The sequence below is a fragment of the Carassius auratus genome, linkage group LG45M (assembly GCF_003368295.1).
Source record: "Carassius auratus strain Wakin linkage group LG45M, ASM336829v1, whole genome shotgun sequence".
Classification (NCBI taxonomy): Eukaryota; Metazoa; Chordata; class Actinopteri; order Cypriniformes; family Cyprinidae; genus Carassius; species Carassius auratus.
The window spans coordinates 1887979-1904947 of NC_039299.1; the positions used below are offsets into that span (position 1 = coordinate 1887979).

Below are 16969 nucleotides of genomic sequence, written 5' to 3' on the forward strand. Positions count from 1 at the left end.
TTTAATTTGTATTTTGAATATTATTTTTATATAATTAAGCACATTTTCTATGCTACTGCTATGTGCATGAACATTTTTTTTTTTATTTAAATCAGCAAAAATAAAAAAGCAGCACATGAAATACTACCGTAATGTAAAAATATTATATTATACATTATATAATGTAGAGACAATTCTAAATAAATAAATACTAAAACAATAAATACATACATTTCCATTAACGTCTCAGAACGTTTTAAAACATTTTCTTAATATAATCATATATAAACCTAACATAAATGTTAACAATAAATTAAATAAGTTATAAATATATTAATAATGAATAAAATACAGAATACAAAATAATTTTTAATTTATATGAAAAAAAATGAAAAAAAGAAATTTTATTTTATGAAAATAAGCGGAAACGTTTGTATGAGATTTTATCTCCCGCTTTAAATTTTTAAAACATTTTGAGTGCAATGCAAAATATTCAAATAGGCTTCATTTTCTTAATGCAAAATGTAATTGTTTACTTTCTCTGCTGATTTTGTGGGTGAAATGTGTGCTTGACAGCCTCCGTGAGATTCACTCCAGTTTGAGGATAGAGAAAGTGAAAAAAAAGGCAAGAGAATATTTAAAAAAACATCAAAACAATTAAAAAAAAGTTTTTTTTATCATTTGCTTCTGCTGATCTGAGTGCCGTTTGAAAGGCTTCTGCAGTCCATGAGATCCTTATGCAATTTATTACAAACCTACAAGTTGTGTCCGTCCTATAAATACACAGATGCACACATGTGTCTTTGAGTGTCTGTTATCCAGAGATCCCCTGCCATCTGTGCGTTAATTATTAATGTGTGTTGTTCTATAAGCTCAGCAGCTTGTCTGCTTCGGGGTAAGTGGGATACTTCACCGTCTCGATCTTCTCCTTGACTTTATAGGACGGATAGAGGCCAGTGCGTCCCAGTTTGCGGTTGACCCCTTTAGAGTAGCCATCCCAGTGGTTTCCGGCCACTCCGATGACGTCTCCAGGCTCCAGTGGGATTTCCTCCGTCGTGCGCGCCTGGTGCGGGTAGATGGCGATTTGGTTGTGTGCATTCTGTCCACCGAAGTAGTAGATGTCGTCCAAAGAGCGGAAAAAAGCCGAGGCGTCTGGATGAAGAGTCTGCATGATCTCATACGCCACACGACACACCTGAGAAAACCAGAAGAACAAAGTCAGAAATCTGCCGGGCTTGAAAAACAAGAAGTGACCAAGGAAAAATTGCAACTCTTTCCAATAAGTTTAACATTAGTTAATGCATTAGCTGATATATGTACGGAGCCCTACACATGACATGCGGACAAATAAATAAATACATTTAAGAATATTTTCTCTCATTTTAGTTAATCATGGACATTTTGAACTATATTGGTCCCTTGTTTTAATTAGATTAGTTTTTAATTAAATTTGTTCAACATGGCCAGGATTTTCTAAAACGAGGGAACAAGTCATTCATTTATAATCACAATAAATATATTTTTGCATGCATGTCATGCGCAGGTCTCCATAAAGATGAAGGATCTATTAATTATGTGGTTGTGTTGGTACCATTACTGGTCCACCATTGATGCAACTACAAGCTGATGATTTTAAAATGAAAAAAATTTCTTTATAAATGATCACGAGGTCTGTTTTAAGACCATTAATTCTATTTGAATTTTCAAATTAATTTAATAATAATTAATAATAGTTTCTCTTCAAATTGCATCACTGTAATATGCCTAAGCACAGTGCTTATGGTAATTAAAAGCTAAAACTGTAGTTAAAACCATAAAATATTTTTAATTACCTGAACTTAAATGAATGTTAAATGAAATAAAAGGCAACATTTAAAGTTTAACTTGAAGTATTGAAATAACAAACTAAAACTGAATTGAAAATGTATATGTATACAGTATGTATACACACACAAACACACACACACACAAATTTCTAAAAATGAAAAGAAAACAACTAAATATTTTTTTGTTTATAAAAGCTCTAATAGTATCTCAGTGATACTGAAATATCATTGCATCAATGTTTAATTGCTTATTTAATTAATTACTTAACCTGTTAACTGTCACTCACATTTTTGAAGATAGACTTGAATGTGCATGATACAAACCTAAATTTTTATATTTCATGTCTGAAAACATTTTGTAACATGATTCTGATGTACCATTTACATGGTAATACGATGTCTGATTTTAAAATGGGTTTTGAAGGATGAATTTTGAGATTTTATGTTTTCAAGTGATATATAACTTCTGATGATTTCTAAAAAGTGATAGAGAAAAAGGCAAAGAGGAAGTCTTTTTTTTAAACAAAGGCCAAAGCTCCTTTTGTAATGTAGATTTCTGAGGGTGCACTCTTGTCATAAATTTATCTATTACTTTTCCTACATAATTTTTAACAAAAAATATTGGTAAAATATATATTTGGGAGTCTTAGACCTTTCCAACGATATATAGTTTGTCAAGATTAGATTAAATTTGATTGTAATATATTATAGTCAACGTAGGTGTCCCGTTTACGGGACAGGGTGACATTTTTAAGTCATACATTTGAATTGTTTTTTTTTTTGTTAATATTAGTTAATACAAATACAATTCTTTGTTTGTTCATGTTAGCTTAGCTAATGTTATCAGATACAACTTTTGATTAAAAAAATCTATAAGTTAATGTTGAAAGTGACATTTAGATAAAAAAATACTGTAGAAATATTGTTTATTGTTCGTTCATGTCTTCTAGTGTACAGTAATGTTATCAAACGACACTTTATTGTATAAAATGTTACTTATAAAATTAGCAATTATCAATGTACCTGTGAGGAGAAGGTGCAAACCAGGAAGTCAGTCTGGGACAGGAAGTGGATGTCCAGGATGACGCCTCTGAGTGAATTCTCTGTGTATCGGTTATGTAAACTCGCTGACCAAGAGATGGAGTTATCACTGATGAACTCATAGTCTGTGTACCTGGAAAACACACATTTGTTTTACAATTTGTTTAAATCTAATATTAAATATTAAATAACAGTAGAGGCCAATTTAAGATGTGACCATGAAATTGAAAGTGTCTTGAAACACAAAACTCTATTTTGAGATTTTAAGACAATGTCAACATCCCTAATGTTTAATGGTCGGAGAACATTTGGAGTTAATTTTGAGCTTTTCACTCCACTTTTTTTTTGGCTTCCAGGTTTAAAATCTTCATTGAGTCTTTGACATTAACAATTTGGCTTTTTAACTTAGAAAATGAAAACAGTGCAAAATACATTTAGTACATTGATGCCTCATCAAATAAGTGTTTTATTATCATTATATAATTATATATACAATGTAAAATAATTATAAATTTATATATGATAATAAAAAAATAATAATTCCAAACAAACACATAATAAATAAATTTGAATAACCTTTAAAAGTTTGCATTTTCATGAAAAAAGAAAGAAAAAAAGAAACAAATTTAAACTATAAGTAAACTGAAAATGAAATTTTGATGATGACTGTGCATTAAATTCTGGCTATCACTGAGTAAATGTTTATGTGTGTAATGCAGCATGAGCGTATAAAATCATGGATAATACATTTGTTAATTTTGCTGAAAGCAATGGTTAATTGCAGAAGACATTTGAGGAAACCTCTGATGCTCTCATGCACTGTGAGAGAAACAAAACCCACTGGAGCAGCAGCCATTTGTGCTGTTTGTCTCCCGTCTTTCCCAGAACATTTTGTAAAACGGTCATTTCACGATGCATTAAGGTCTCATAACTCACTTAGTTTTTGCCTCCTGCAACAGTGAGGGGTCGTCAGTGGCCAAATACACTCGTTTTTTATCCACGTGGCCACGTTGAGCCATGTACTGGAACTGTTCCTCCACATGGACCATGTACTCCTCTATGGGGTGAAACGCAGCCTCCGTCCCGACTTTATCTGTCCGTCTGACATGGACACTGTAAGACAGACACACAAACAGGATTTCTTTGTTTCTGTCTATAGAAACAATTAGGATCATCCTTTAATTTGTTATCTGGTTTTCTTTAATGCAGTTTGTATTAGCCATGTTTATTTGCTCAGTTGAGTGTGAAGGACAACGTGTATAGTTTAACCTGCTTTGCATGCTCTATTTAGTGCCTCAGTGGAAATCTGGTATAGACCTTTAACACAAACAATAGAGCACAATGCCAAGCTCATGGGTCCATGAGTGCATAAACTGATGAAATGTGATGCAAGTTGCTTTGGATAAAAGCATCTGCCATATGCATTGATTTATACATTTATCCACTTAAATAAAGTGCTAAAATTGATTTATGAATATTTATGTTTTTTTTTTTTGCTAAATGCTTTATGCATTTAGCATTTATGCATTTGTCCAACCCAAAAATAAGCTGGGAATCTGATCAGTTCATGCATTCCCTAGGAAACAATCCCATCACCTTAGCGACATACAGTACAGTATTCTCCTGTTTGAGCTACTTATGAAGTCTTAACCATGCAAATTAAAGTAATTTTTAATTATCTATATCACACATCATGTAATGCAACCAAAACAACAAATGGTCAAAATAAACACTTGTGTTTTGCATCATGCATTTTCCAAGCTTAGCATATTAACCTTTCTTTTTAAATGCATCATAACATAACATGGCATGACTTATTTGGTGATGAATTTTACACAGGTAATGCTGCCCTTTGCCATACAATGAAAGTGAATAGCTCTTGAAAGTTATACAAATATTTTAATTGAAGTTTTATTTTTTTTATTTTTTTACTACTGGCAACTGCATATAAGCTTCAAAATTCATACAAATTGTGTCTGCGAAGATTGTCATGATAAACAAAACATAACAAGAACCATAAACTTTTGTTGGTCTCAAGAGTTTTTTTTTTTTTTTTTTTGCACCAAAATCCAATGTTTCAGAAACACCTGAAATCAAGTACTGATGCACCAAACATATTAGGACTTGTCTATCTCTTTCTCTCTCTCTCTCTTTTCAGCTGATCTCTATGCTTCACTACTCTATTATATTATTTGGGTTATTACATTTCACAGTGCTGTCAAGAGACAATGGTGCTTCCTATGGGACCGCAATAATTTCATTCTCATTTATTCTCATTAATTTCATTGTGATCGTGAGTCATGTTCATTCTCGTTATCTTGTGTCATCTTTATCTCGCAGTGTTTTTTCAGCATAACACCCACCCAGACGCATCTGCCATGGGCGCAGAAAACACACACACACACACACAGAGAGACAGATGGAAAGAAATGTGAGAAGACAAATAAGAGATATACAGACCCAATGATGGGGTGTTTAAAGCCCAGTTTGGCACACGTCTCCTGGATCTCCTTCTCCAGCCAGGCCTGAGGACGGACCAAGTATTTGACGAACTGAGACACCCACCAGACGGACGGATCGCCGTGAAGACGCTGCAGTCGGGGCGCAAGGTCTTCTGGGATAGCGAGTGGAAGGTACGGAGGTCTGGGGTGAAGACTGTCTACGATGGGCAACTCCACCACCTGAACGTCTTGGTCGTGAGCCTCACCTGTAGAGAAACATATTACAGCAACATTTTAACATTTAATTCAATTACAGATTTTTTTGCATCCTAACCAACACACAAATACATAAAAAAATGGTCAGAATAAAGAATAATCATCAGGCATAATTAAGATTATTTATGCATATTTGCAGCTTTTTTCCCCCCTTTTCCTTATTTGCCCTAAATGTTTGAATTGTAGTTGATCACAGTTTACACAAAATATTAAGCAGTAAAAAAACAACAACAAAAAAATCAATATTGAGAATTGTTTTCAGAAAATCTGCATATTTGAATGATTTAAAAAAAAAAACTTAAACTTAAAAAAGTAAAAGTTATGGTAATTTCCACAAACAAGATTATATGACCTGAAAACGTAAAAATTTCACATAAATCATATAGACCATTTTTATATAACTTGTATGTTTTTGTAATTTTCAAAACTTTCGAGTCTTATTTACTTTCATTTGACCAGAAATAACTGAAATAAAAGAGTTTGAAATGTCTTGTCTGTGCTGTCATTTTCCATACAATGTAAGTAAATAGGAATGGATGTAGACAAGCTCCAAAAATGCATTAAAAATTATAAAAATATATACATTTTAATTTTAGTTTTATGTGACAAAAAGACCCAAAATTAATTCTTCTCAGATCCCAAATCTTATTTACGTTTCTGCACGACTTAAAAAATGATGGCATGTTTCTCAAATAAATTAAAAACTCAGAATTGCAAGAAACAAAAATTCGGTTACAATTTACTTTTCATCCAATATTTGATACAGGCTTTCATATGAGGGTGAGTAAAAGATGACATCATGTTCATTTTGCTAACAGGCTGAGATGATAAATACTGGGTGAAACGGTTCATTTTTAATTGGATGAAACATTTGTGTATTAAAACCTTTGTTGAATAATACTGAGCTGATCACAGTGCATTCCGGGATTATGCAACGCTTTCAAAATGTCCAAAACAAAGCATTTAGCTGCCCACTATGTGGAATGCTGCATTGCCAACAATGCTTTCAAGGTAGGAAGCTCAACAGAATTTGGACGAGAGCCGCAGCATTAGCATCAAGCAGCTCGACCTGGCACTGCTCACTCAACCCATTTATCATCATCTCAAGATGCATGCAAATGCTGAACAACAGACCATCTTTTAAAGCACAACCAATTTGCAATGCATCTAGCCGAGGTAAAAACAAAGAAAATGTCCAATTTGCATGAGAAAACTCATGTTTTTTAACAAGGCAGCGGCTGCACCTGAAGACAATCGCTCACTTTTATCAGCATCTGTCTGCATGCACCTGTGCTCAAAACAACACCAGCACTGCTGCTAAATAATGAACAACAGGGTCACAAACATGCTTTTGTGATGAATCCTTCTGTCATGTGATACAGTATTCACTGTAAGCTGTTTATAGTAGACAAATGTAGTAACTTGGAGCATTTTCACACAATCATCTCTAGGGTTTTTTTTAGAGGATGGTCCGAAAAATATCAAATATCCAGTGAGCGGCAGTGGACGAAAATGCCTTGTTGATGTCAGAGGTCAGAGGAGAATGGGCAGACTGGTTAGAGATGATAGAAAGGCAACAGTAACTCAAATAACCTCTCGTTATACCATCTCTGAACACACAATACGTCGAACACTGAAGCAGATGAGATACAGCAGCAGAAGACACACATATATCTCAGAACACACACAAATATATATATTTTGGGCCAAAGGGGTCAGAAAAATAATCTTGTCTTCCCTTTTAACTAAGTTTATTTTACTGACCCCCACTTGCAGCTTTTTTATTCTTGTTTTAATTATAAACTCACTTAATTTTTATACATTTTTCATAAACCAGACTTTCATTTAGCTTCTCAAGTAAGAATGTACTGGAAAACAATTAGTTTTTAGCTTGAGTTTCCTTCATTTCAGTGGAATTTCCTTCATTTTCATGCACTAAACATTCGACCTGTGGCAAGCTTCTCATAAAAGTTTGATGCAGATGTCTCGTGTAGCGTTTAACTGCATTAAAGCATTGCACGCTTTACGTGTGACGATACAAAGTCACCCCTGAGAAATAAAGACTGATTAGATTTAATGGTGCCGCTTGTGTTCTGCGGGGCAGAAGAAGGACAAGCGTGCGAGAGGAAGCCAGAGAGACTTTGATCTGCAGAAATATTCCCAAAGCATTCCACAGACGGGTTTCTTCAAGAGTCGCCGGGCTTCTCCTGCCAAGGTGACCTGCTTCAGTTCTCGCACACAAACAAACCGGCTCTCCCTGGTGCTGGAAGGACTGGGACTGGTCTCGGGGCAGAAGTCTGGACACGTCAGATTAAACCGGTCACTTACCCACAATCCTTTCACAAACACCCTCCAGAGGAACACAGAGAGACAAGACACAGGCCAAGAGAGCTGTGGATGTTTCTTCAACAGATAAACCGTTTTTAAAGGGAGAGCTCACAGAAATACAACTCAGGCTGCAGTGTTATTTTAGCATCAGTTAGAAACTTCTATAGTTTTTATTAATATTTTGAATCAGTTTTTATATGTGGGTCAAAGACGAAAAAGTGTTTAAGCAAAAAAAAGTGTAATACTGCTTTAAACTGTTGTAGCCCCCCCCCCCCCCCCCAAAAAAATGCAAAAAGTTTTCTGTTTTATTTAATTGCAATTTTGTTTTTGTTTTCCTGAGCAAAAAATAAATATCATACATTTTCCCCTGATTTACAGAAGACACATAGTAAAATGTCATTCAGTGTAACAATCTTGTCAGGCATATTTACAACAAAAATCAATTTATGACATATTAAAAGACTAATTACTTTCACCCCAAATACTAATGAGTTGTAATTTTAAATTTTTAACGTTTGCCACTATCCTAGGTTTTGCCCATTTGTCAGTAAGAATTTTAATAATTTAATTTAAAACACAATAAAATTTAGTATGCTCCATTATTCATTTAGATATTTTAATATGTGCAAGTCAGAATAAGCATGTTGTTTGAATTTTTGCATAAATATTGTGTTACACTGAATGACAATGTAACATTTTTTCAACCAAATTTTGGCATTTTATTCTCCAAAAACTTATTTGAAACCTTAAAAGTAGACATTTTACTTACATTTAATGTGCTTTCTATTGACACCAAATGTTTCTATGTAAAAAAAATTTACAATTTTTTTTTTAACATTTTTCTTGATGCGGACATTGTAACGTCTTTGACCAATGTATATTATTTTCCATTTTAATTAAAGTTTTAGAATATTTTTTGTAGATTTTATTAATATTTTAAATCACTTTTATTTTATATTTCTGTTTTTATATTCATTTTAAAGTTTTAGTAATTTTGTTTTGTTTCTGTCATTTTAATAGTATTTTTTTATTAATGTCTATATAGTTTTAGTTTTAGTCATTTTAGTACATCAACTAAATTCAAATGATAAATTTTGCCTTTGCAACTAGTTTAATTGTATTCCAGTTTTTTTTATTTTATAAATTTAATAATTGCACACATCCACCTTCATAAAAAAATAGCAATGTGAACATTCTTAAACATCTCTTTTTCTGCAGAAAAATTAAGTTAGAACTAAAAAGTTTGAGTAAATAATGACACCATCTTCATTTTTGGCTGAAATTTCTCACATGTTTTTCTTCTCACACCATTGTTAGAGGAATGAAATGGTTCTGATTAACCTACGAGAACTTGAACTTGAGTTTAGAAACACACAAACCACAAATTAACCGAGGCAAATCATGTTGCTAGAAACAGCGGCCTTGTTTTAATAGTTTGTTAAAAAACAAGTTACAGCGGGTCTGCTAATTATTACCGTTTACAAGGCTTTGACGTTACCAACCGCAAACCATCTGACAAGAAACTCATTAAATCTCTTCCTAACAATTACCACAGAACAACAGCAGCCCGCCGGAGGCTGCTTTACAGCCTTACACACATGTGATCGTGGTATGTTTGAAATTTTAATTAGCTAAGGCATGAAATATTTAAGAAAAAACTCCCGAGCTGTTCCCAGTCTTATGTAATAGCACTCGCAGCTCTCCATGATTTTTTTTCTTCTGGCTTTGGAATGGGTTTCGACAAGAACCCTCAGATAATCTATTCCCTCAACAGATTCTTGGCTGTAATAATTAGGACACAAAGAAGAGAGGAAATTTTCACATGCCCTCATTATACTTAAATATCCGTCTTGTACTCGAGCTTCACACTTTGTCTTTTTAGCATTAACAGCATTAGAGAAGTGGACTCTAGTTCAGCAGAAAATTAAAAATACAGGCCTGGATTAACTGATACTGTATATAGCACATTTCATATAAAGTGGTGCTTAATTGGCATAAAAAGAACAAAATTACAATCAGATCACAAGTTAATTTAAAAAATGCATGGAAATGAATTAGAAGGAAAGCAGAAAGCAATTAAATCAGTGCAATCAGAGAACGCTGATAAACGTAGTTAGGGAGACCTGCATACATGAATGCATTTAGAGACGAGAATGATGCTACTGCAAAAACTAAACTAGCAAGATCTAATGTCTCATTGGTTTTGCTGGAAATTAATGAAAAATGGTTTCTATATTCAACCGTCATTATGTAGAAAATTAAGAAAATCAATAATTAAACACCTCACCATTCAAAGGATTAAATAATTTATTCAACCAAGATGCATTCAATTAACCAAAAGGGACATTAAATTTATGATGTTTTATAAAAAAAAATCTATTTTAAATGAATGCTGTTCTTTTTAACTTTCCACTCAAAGAATCCTGAAAAAAAAAAAGTTTCAATAAAAATATAAAGCAGCTAATCTATTTTCAACATTGATAATAATCAGAAATGTTTCTTGAGCAGCAAATCATCATATTAAAATGATTTCTGAAGATCATGTGACATTTTAGTATGGAGTAGTGATGCTGAAAATTCAGCTGCGCATCACAGCAATTAATTATATTTTTATAAATTTTTAACTATAAAAAAATTACTTCATTGGTAATAATATTTCATAATATTACTCTCTTTACTGAATTTTTAAAATAAATGAATGCAGTTTTGGAGAGCAAAAGACAGCACTGAATAGTCTATATTTTATGAATATTATATTATTCGATTTTTTTTACTTTTGGATTCAAAACAGCAGAACTAATATTAAAAACACTATTTGAACAAGCCAAAATTTTGTTATTATAGTTAACTAAAAGTAAACTAAACATAAAAAAGAAACATATATATATATATATATATATATATATATATATATATATATATATATATATATATATATATATATATATATTTAATTTACATTATCACTGTTATTTGAAATAATAAATAAATATTAAAAAGAAAAACTACATTTATTTATATATATATTTAGCCTAATTTCCATGCATTTTAACTTGAAGTTCGAACTTAAAAAAAATAAAAATAAATAAAAACTACATTGACATACAGTATTAACAAAAATAAATAAATAAAATAAAATGTAAATTTAAATTTATGCATTTAGCAGACGCTTTTATCCAAAGTGGAAAGTTACTAAAACTTAAGCTAAAATTAAAGTGATATAGATTATACTTTTTTTTTTTTGGTTTTCTTTAGAATAACCAACCCGATCTCACGGCAGTTCGTACATTTTTCACAAGGTGACTTATTCGTACGAATTCGTACGACCACACTCGTACAAATTCATACGATTGTTGCCAAATCGTACATATTTTATGATTTGCACAATTTTTCTTTTTTGTACAAATGACCTACACCTAACCCCGCCCCTAAACCTAACCGTCACTGGTGTCGTATTAAATCGTACGAATAAGCCACCTCGTAAAATACGTACGAATAGGTCGTGACATAGCGTTGGAATAACATACACTTATGAGAATATTACTTTAATAAGAAAGTAAACAGAGCAATGTCATATTGACTTCATGTTGAGATCCGCTCATTTCCAGCAGGATCCGCACTCACCTGACCAGTGTCCGGTCGTGGCTCCGGATCGATCCGTGCAGGTGTCGCTGACGGACCGGAAGACCGTCTCCCAGCCTTTGGGAGCGTAACGCCAGTTGTGGGACTCGAGGATCAGGACTCTCTGCGTGCCGTAAGCGATCATGAAGCAGTAAACCACGTGATGGAGCTGACAGCCGTATCCACAGCCCTTATTGATGTTACACACCAGCTTACGAGCTTTACTGCAGTCCTGCGGGTTCTGACCAAAAAATGACATGCGCAATTACAATTAGGAATGCACCTTTAGATTCAATAAAGTTGTACCAATGTAGCATGTGCAAAAAAAATAAATAAATAAATAAAATAAATACAGACAAAGAAGATAAATTAGATATGCAATCAAAATTATTTGAGATTAAATGAATTCATACAATATAGCATGTGCATATAAAATAAAATAAAACAGATGAAGAAGAGAAATGACTGTATGTAGCTACAGTTAGGACTGCATTTTAGATTAAATGAAGTTTTACCAACTGAAATGAATGCTAAACTTCAGAAGACTATTTCCTCTCAATCCCTTCACCGGGATGCAACGTTTCCAGCGCAAACTTTCAGGTTTTATGCAACAATCTCTGATGAGTTCATAGTCTCTAGTAAGAGCTGTCTGCTTTCTTTATGCAATCAGATTCACTGCATGGAAGCAGGATCTCAAAGAGACGAGAGAGAAACACAGACGGACAGAATGACTGAGAGAGAGTCAAGACGGCTCTTATCCCATATCAAGAGATTTGAAGACTTTCCTGAGATGCTCACTGGATGTATTAGATCATATAAGTCATTCAGTGTTTGTGCAGGAATAACAGTTAACATGATAGAGATAAAGTGATTCTGTGTCTCCAGAAAGGGAAGATTTTAGAACCATATATTTCCCATCAGAAACGCTCTTTTATTTTTATTGTGCCATTAGAGGAAATGAGTTACGATAATCAAATTTTTATAGTGGCTCTTTCAAGTTAGTGTATTTTCTTAGGGATTTATTCATTTATTTATTCATTTTTATTGAAGGCTTTCTAGATTTTATTCATAATCCAAATTCAATGGTGTTGGCACAGAGTTTGCTGTAGCAGCAGATGAAGCACTCAGAGCATAAAACCGCATGCACTTACAAAAATACACTGTGATGGTATGGAAATCAGCCAATAGAGAGTATTTGAGATGCTAAATGCTAACTAGACTCATTCAAATAATATTAAATAAGTTCAATTAAAAATTCAAAATAAAACAATCAATAATATATCAAATAAAATGTGGTGGTACTACAGTACAGTGATGGTACAGAAAGACAGTTTTTGATAAATGGTATTGAATAAAACAATATTCTACTCATTAAAACGATATTCAATAAATTAAATTAAATATTCAATAAAAGTCAGATTCAGTAAATTACATATCAAATAAATTCAGATAAAATACATTTTTAAAAATGTAACAATTAAAGTAGGGACTATAAAATTGCGCGCACACACACACACGCACACACACACACACACACACACACAGTCTCAGAAAAGGAAACGGTTCAGGGGGAATCATATCAAAAGAAGATATTTCATTAGTGATGTTCGCCGAGACAAACGTCTTTAATGCATCATTCAATTAGTTTGTGTTCCAGAAAGATTTCTCAAATCATGTCTTACCTCATGTCATTTTGAGAAGATAAAAATATTCATGGAGAATTATTTTAAATACCTATGAAAATGCATCAGAAAATACTTCCCTTTTTTGTTAGCCAAAAAAACTGACTTGTATTACTCCTTGAAAGTTTAAATTAATATTTCAATAATTTAGAAAAAATGTTCATGGTTTTGCATTGTTGGTAAATAGTTTGCATATATATATATAAACTAGTAAAATATAATTCATATATATTATTATTAATTATATTAATATATATATATATAGCTTAAATAAATTTTAACAAATTTAATAAGTGATTTATTTAGATTGTTTTTATTTAAAAAAATGATATTAAATTTATTGAAATGTTTAAATAAATAAATAAACAAACAAACAAATAACAACCATCCTTCCATTTTTCTACTAAATCTTTTTTTTCCCTGAATATTTTGTTTGTTTCATGGTTTCCATAAAATATAAACAACAAAATAATTATCAATATTATTAATAATAAGAACTATTATCAATAACAGAACACCAAATAACTGAGCAGTAAATCATCATCATATTAGAATGATTTCACGTGACACTGAAGACTGGAGTAATGATGCTGAAAATACAGCTTTGATCACAGAAATAAATTATATTTTAGAATATATTCAAACAGAAAACAGTTGTTTTGAATTGTAGTATTATTTTACAATTTTACTGTATTTTTACTGTATTTTAGGAGGAGTAACAGCAGGAGGAAGGGTTTTTCTGTACCTGCAGGTAGGAGATCCTGTTGTGCACCAGGTTGGAAAGATCTCTAGCCTCCTTCTCTCTCCAGTCTCCCGCTCCGTCCGCCCGACTGAGATCATGCAGGTCTGTCATGATGGTTCTGCCAGAAACACACAGGAGACGCATCAAACATCCTCCTCTTTCAGCTGACGATGCAATGATCACTAGTGCTGGGTAGTAACTGGTTAGTTTTTAGATCAACATACATAATAACACACAGAACCGAACTTTCCACCTAATATATTTACTTAAGATAAGTGATATATTTACATGTTCACGCTTCTCTGACGTTGGTTGATGGTCACATGACATGCAGTTTTTTAGCAAGTGTTTTATTTTGATAATATAATCGATTTTAATTTTGCTTGTATGATTTAATTAGATAATAGCTTTTTTTTATTAAACTCATGAAGGCCACCAGGTGTGGAAACCTTGATGTAATGTAATATTTTAAAAGGGATAATTCACCCAAAAATGAACATACCTTTGTTCATCTTTGCAACACAAATTAAGATATTTCTGATGAAATCCGAGAGCTTTCTGACCATGCATAGACAGCAATGCAACTGAAACGTTCAAGGCCCAGAAAGGCAGTAAGGACATAAATAAAATAAAAGGTCTTAGACACTGAAAAAAAATGTTATGTTGAATTTACTTAATTTTATTACGTCAAGGGGTTGCACGAAATAAATTTATCTAAATCCAGATATATTTTTTAAGTTGAGTGAACTTATATTTTATAAGTAGATTTTACTTATATTTTATAAATTGGTTGTACTTATATTTTATACATTGAGTTTATTAATCTCTTTCAGTAGTTTCAGATTAATTATATTCATAATTTTAGCTAAACTATTTTGAGTAGAATTTACTCTAATTAATTGTGCAACCAAATCAATTTACTCATTTAATTTCTACATATTAAAATTAATTTTAATCCAGTATTTTTTTTATCTATTGTATCTTTCAATAATATTCAGACAAATAAAGCAAATCCAATATTTTCAACTCTAACTTTATTTTTCTTATCCAAGAGATTTTTGCTCTCCCAAACAACAGTGTCTGTAATGTAACTCAATTTTCACCATTTCTCAGAGACCTCAATACATGGTACATCACACATGATGACGGTAACAATCAGTGAATTGTGTTTGAGTATAAAAGGGTCATTTTGAGTAGAAAATGAACTTCAGGTGTCACAAAAATGAATGTCACTAAAAGTAACATCCAAAGCAACCATAAGACTGTGTAAATACAACTCGAAAACTGTGAAAAGTTTAACATTTTTAATTATTCATGCTCCAGTGCATGATGGGAAATACACTGAAAAAAATGATTCATTTAATTTACTTAAAAAAATTTATTAAATATAAGTTTTTGTAACGTAATTTGGAATCACTAAAGGACTAGAATTTGTAAGTAATATTTTACCCAACACTGTATAGAGAATGGAACACGTTTTTGTTTTCTTTTTATATCATTTAACCCCTTAACTGTCACTCACATTTTTGAACATAGACTTTATAGTGCACGAATTAAACTTACATTTTTATAATTCATGACTGAAAACATTTTGTAACATGATATTGATGTACCATTTTCATGGTAATGCAACGTCTGATTTTAAAATGGGTTTTAAAGGATGAATTTAGAGATTTTAAGTTTTCAGTCGATATATCATTTCTGATGATTTCTAAAATGAGATTTTTTTGTAGGCGTCCAGAATACACTTAAAAGTAGTCATACTATGTTACTAATTTGTATTATATCACGTCATTTGTATTCAGTAATGGACCATAATTAATAAATAATCTACAATGCACTGCTGATTACTTGTGGCACAATTTATTTTGACCAAATGTTGTTTCCAAATCTACCTCAACTGTTTGAAAAGAACAAACAATTCAAAACAATCTAGTCAAACCAAACTGAACGAATAATTGTAATAAATCCTAATATCATATCAAAGACACTAAGCTTTTCCATTTGATTTGTCTATATTGTCAATCCGTTTGTTCAGCCTTGTATTTTGCACATGAAAATGAGAAAAAGAGCAGCATGAACATTCAACCCAACGTCTCCTTTTGTGTTCCACAGAAGAAATAATGTAAAACAGGTCTGAAACATGCATTTTTTTTTTTTTTTTTTGCATGAACTCTGATTTGAGTTTTAGACACTAGTAATGAATTCTATTAAACTGTCATTTGCGAACTCAAACAGATGAGCATATGCTGAGTTTAATTATTACTTCATAAATGAGAGACTCCTCAGGGAGCCGTTCGCTGGAAAACAGTACCACGTTAAATGTGTATCGAACAGTTATCTTTGTCAAAGGGAAAAACAGGAGTGAATGTGCTGATGGAGCGCCAGAGAGACACTGAGATAATGAGATATTAACAGCGTCTCTGACCGTGATTAGTCCACCGGGTGATAACTCAAAATTAAGTGCTGCTATATTTCTATTACGCCACTATTAGTGTCTGGAGCTGTTTCATAATAATTATGATCTTCATCATCCTGCACACCAAAAAAAATCCTGAATGATATAAGCCGCTAAAACATGAACGACTCATATTTCCCCCCAAAAACAGAAGAATAAATAAAAAAATTTGGTTTTTGCATTTTCACAGTAAATCTCATTTAATTTATACACTGCAAAAAACGCTTTTCTTGTTTCCAGCCAAAATATCAAAATAATTCTTAAATCAAGAAAAAAAAAATATTGTCTTGTTTTCAGAAAATAAATTAAGTGAGTTTTTGTTTGAAATGAACAAAATAATCTTCTACCTCAAACAAAAATATAGATATTTCGGCTGGAAACAAGACAAAAAAAATCTAAGCTTGGAAAGCATTTTTTTGCTATATATATATATATATATATATATATATATATATATATATATATATATATTCAAAAAAAAAAGATAAGACGTGCGTTTAATTTTTATTGTATATTTGTTTTAGAATTTATCATATCATCATATTATATATATATATATATATATATATATATAT

The 16969-nt window shown here is 31.9% G+C and overlaps 1 protein-coding gene across 1 annotated transcript in view; it reads right to left on the reverse strand.

The window, feature by feature from the left end:
- Positions 1-414: 414 nt before the first annotated feature.
- Positions 415-16969, reverse strand: part of LOC113068603 (alpha-(1,6)-fucosyltransferase-like) — a 92497-nt gene continuing 75942 nt past the window's right edge. Inside the window, exons 5-10 of the mRNA XM_026241380.1 lie at positions 13940-14054; positions 11516-11753; positions 5307-5553; positions 3783-3959; positions 2829-2979; positions 415-1174 (exon numbers count right to left, since the gene is read on the reverse strand). Of these exons, the coding sequence (XP_026097165.1) occupies positions 845-1174; positions 2829-2979; positions 3783-3959; positions 5307-5553; positions 11516-11753; positions 13940-14054 (1258 nt within the window). The 3' untranslated portion in view covers positions 415-844. The remainder of the gene's footprint in view (positions 1175-2828; positions 2980-3782; positions 3960-5306; positions 5554-11515; positions 11754-13939; positions 14055-16969) is intronic.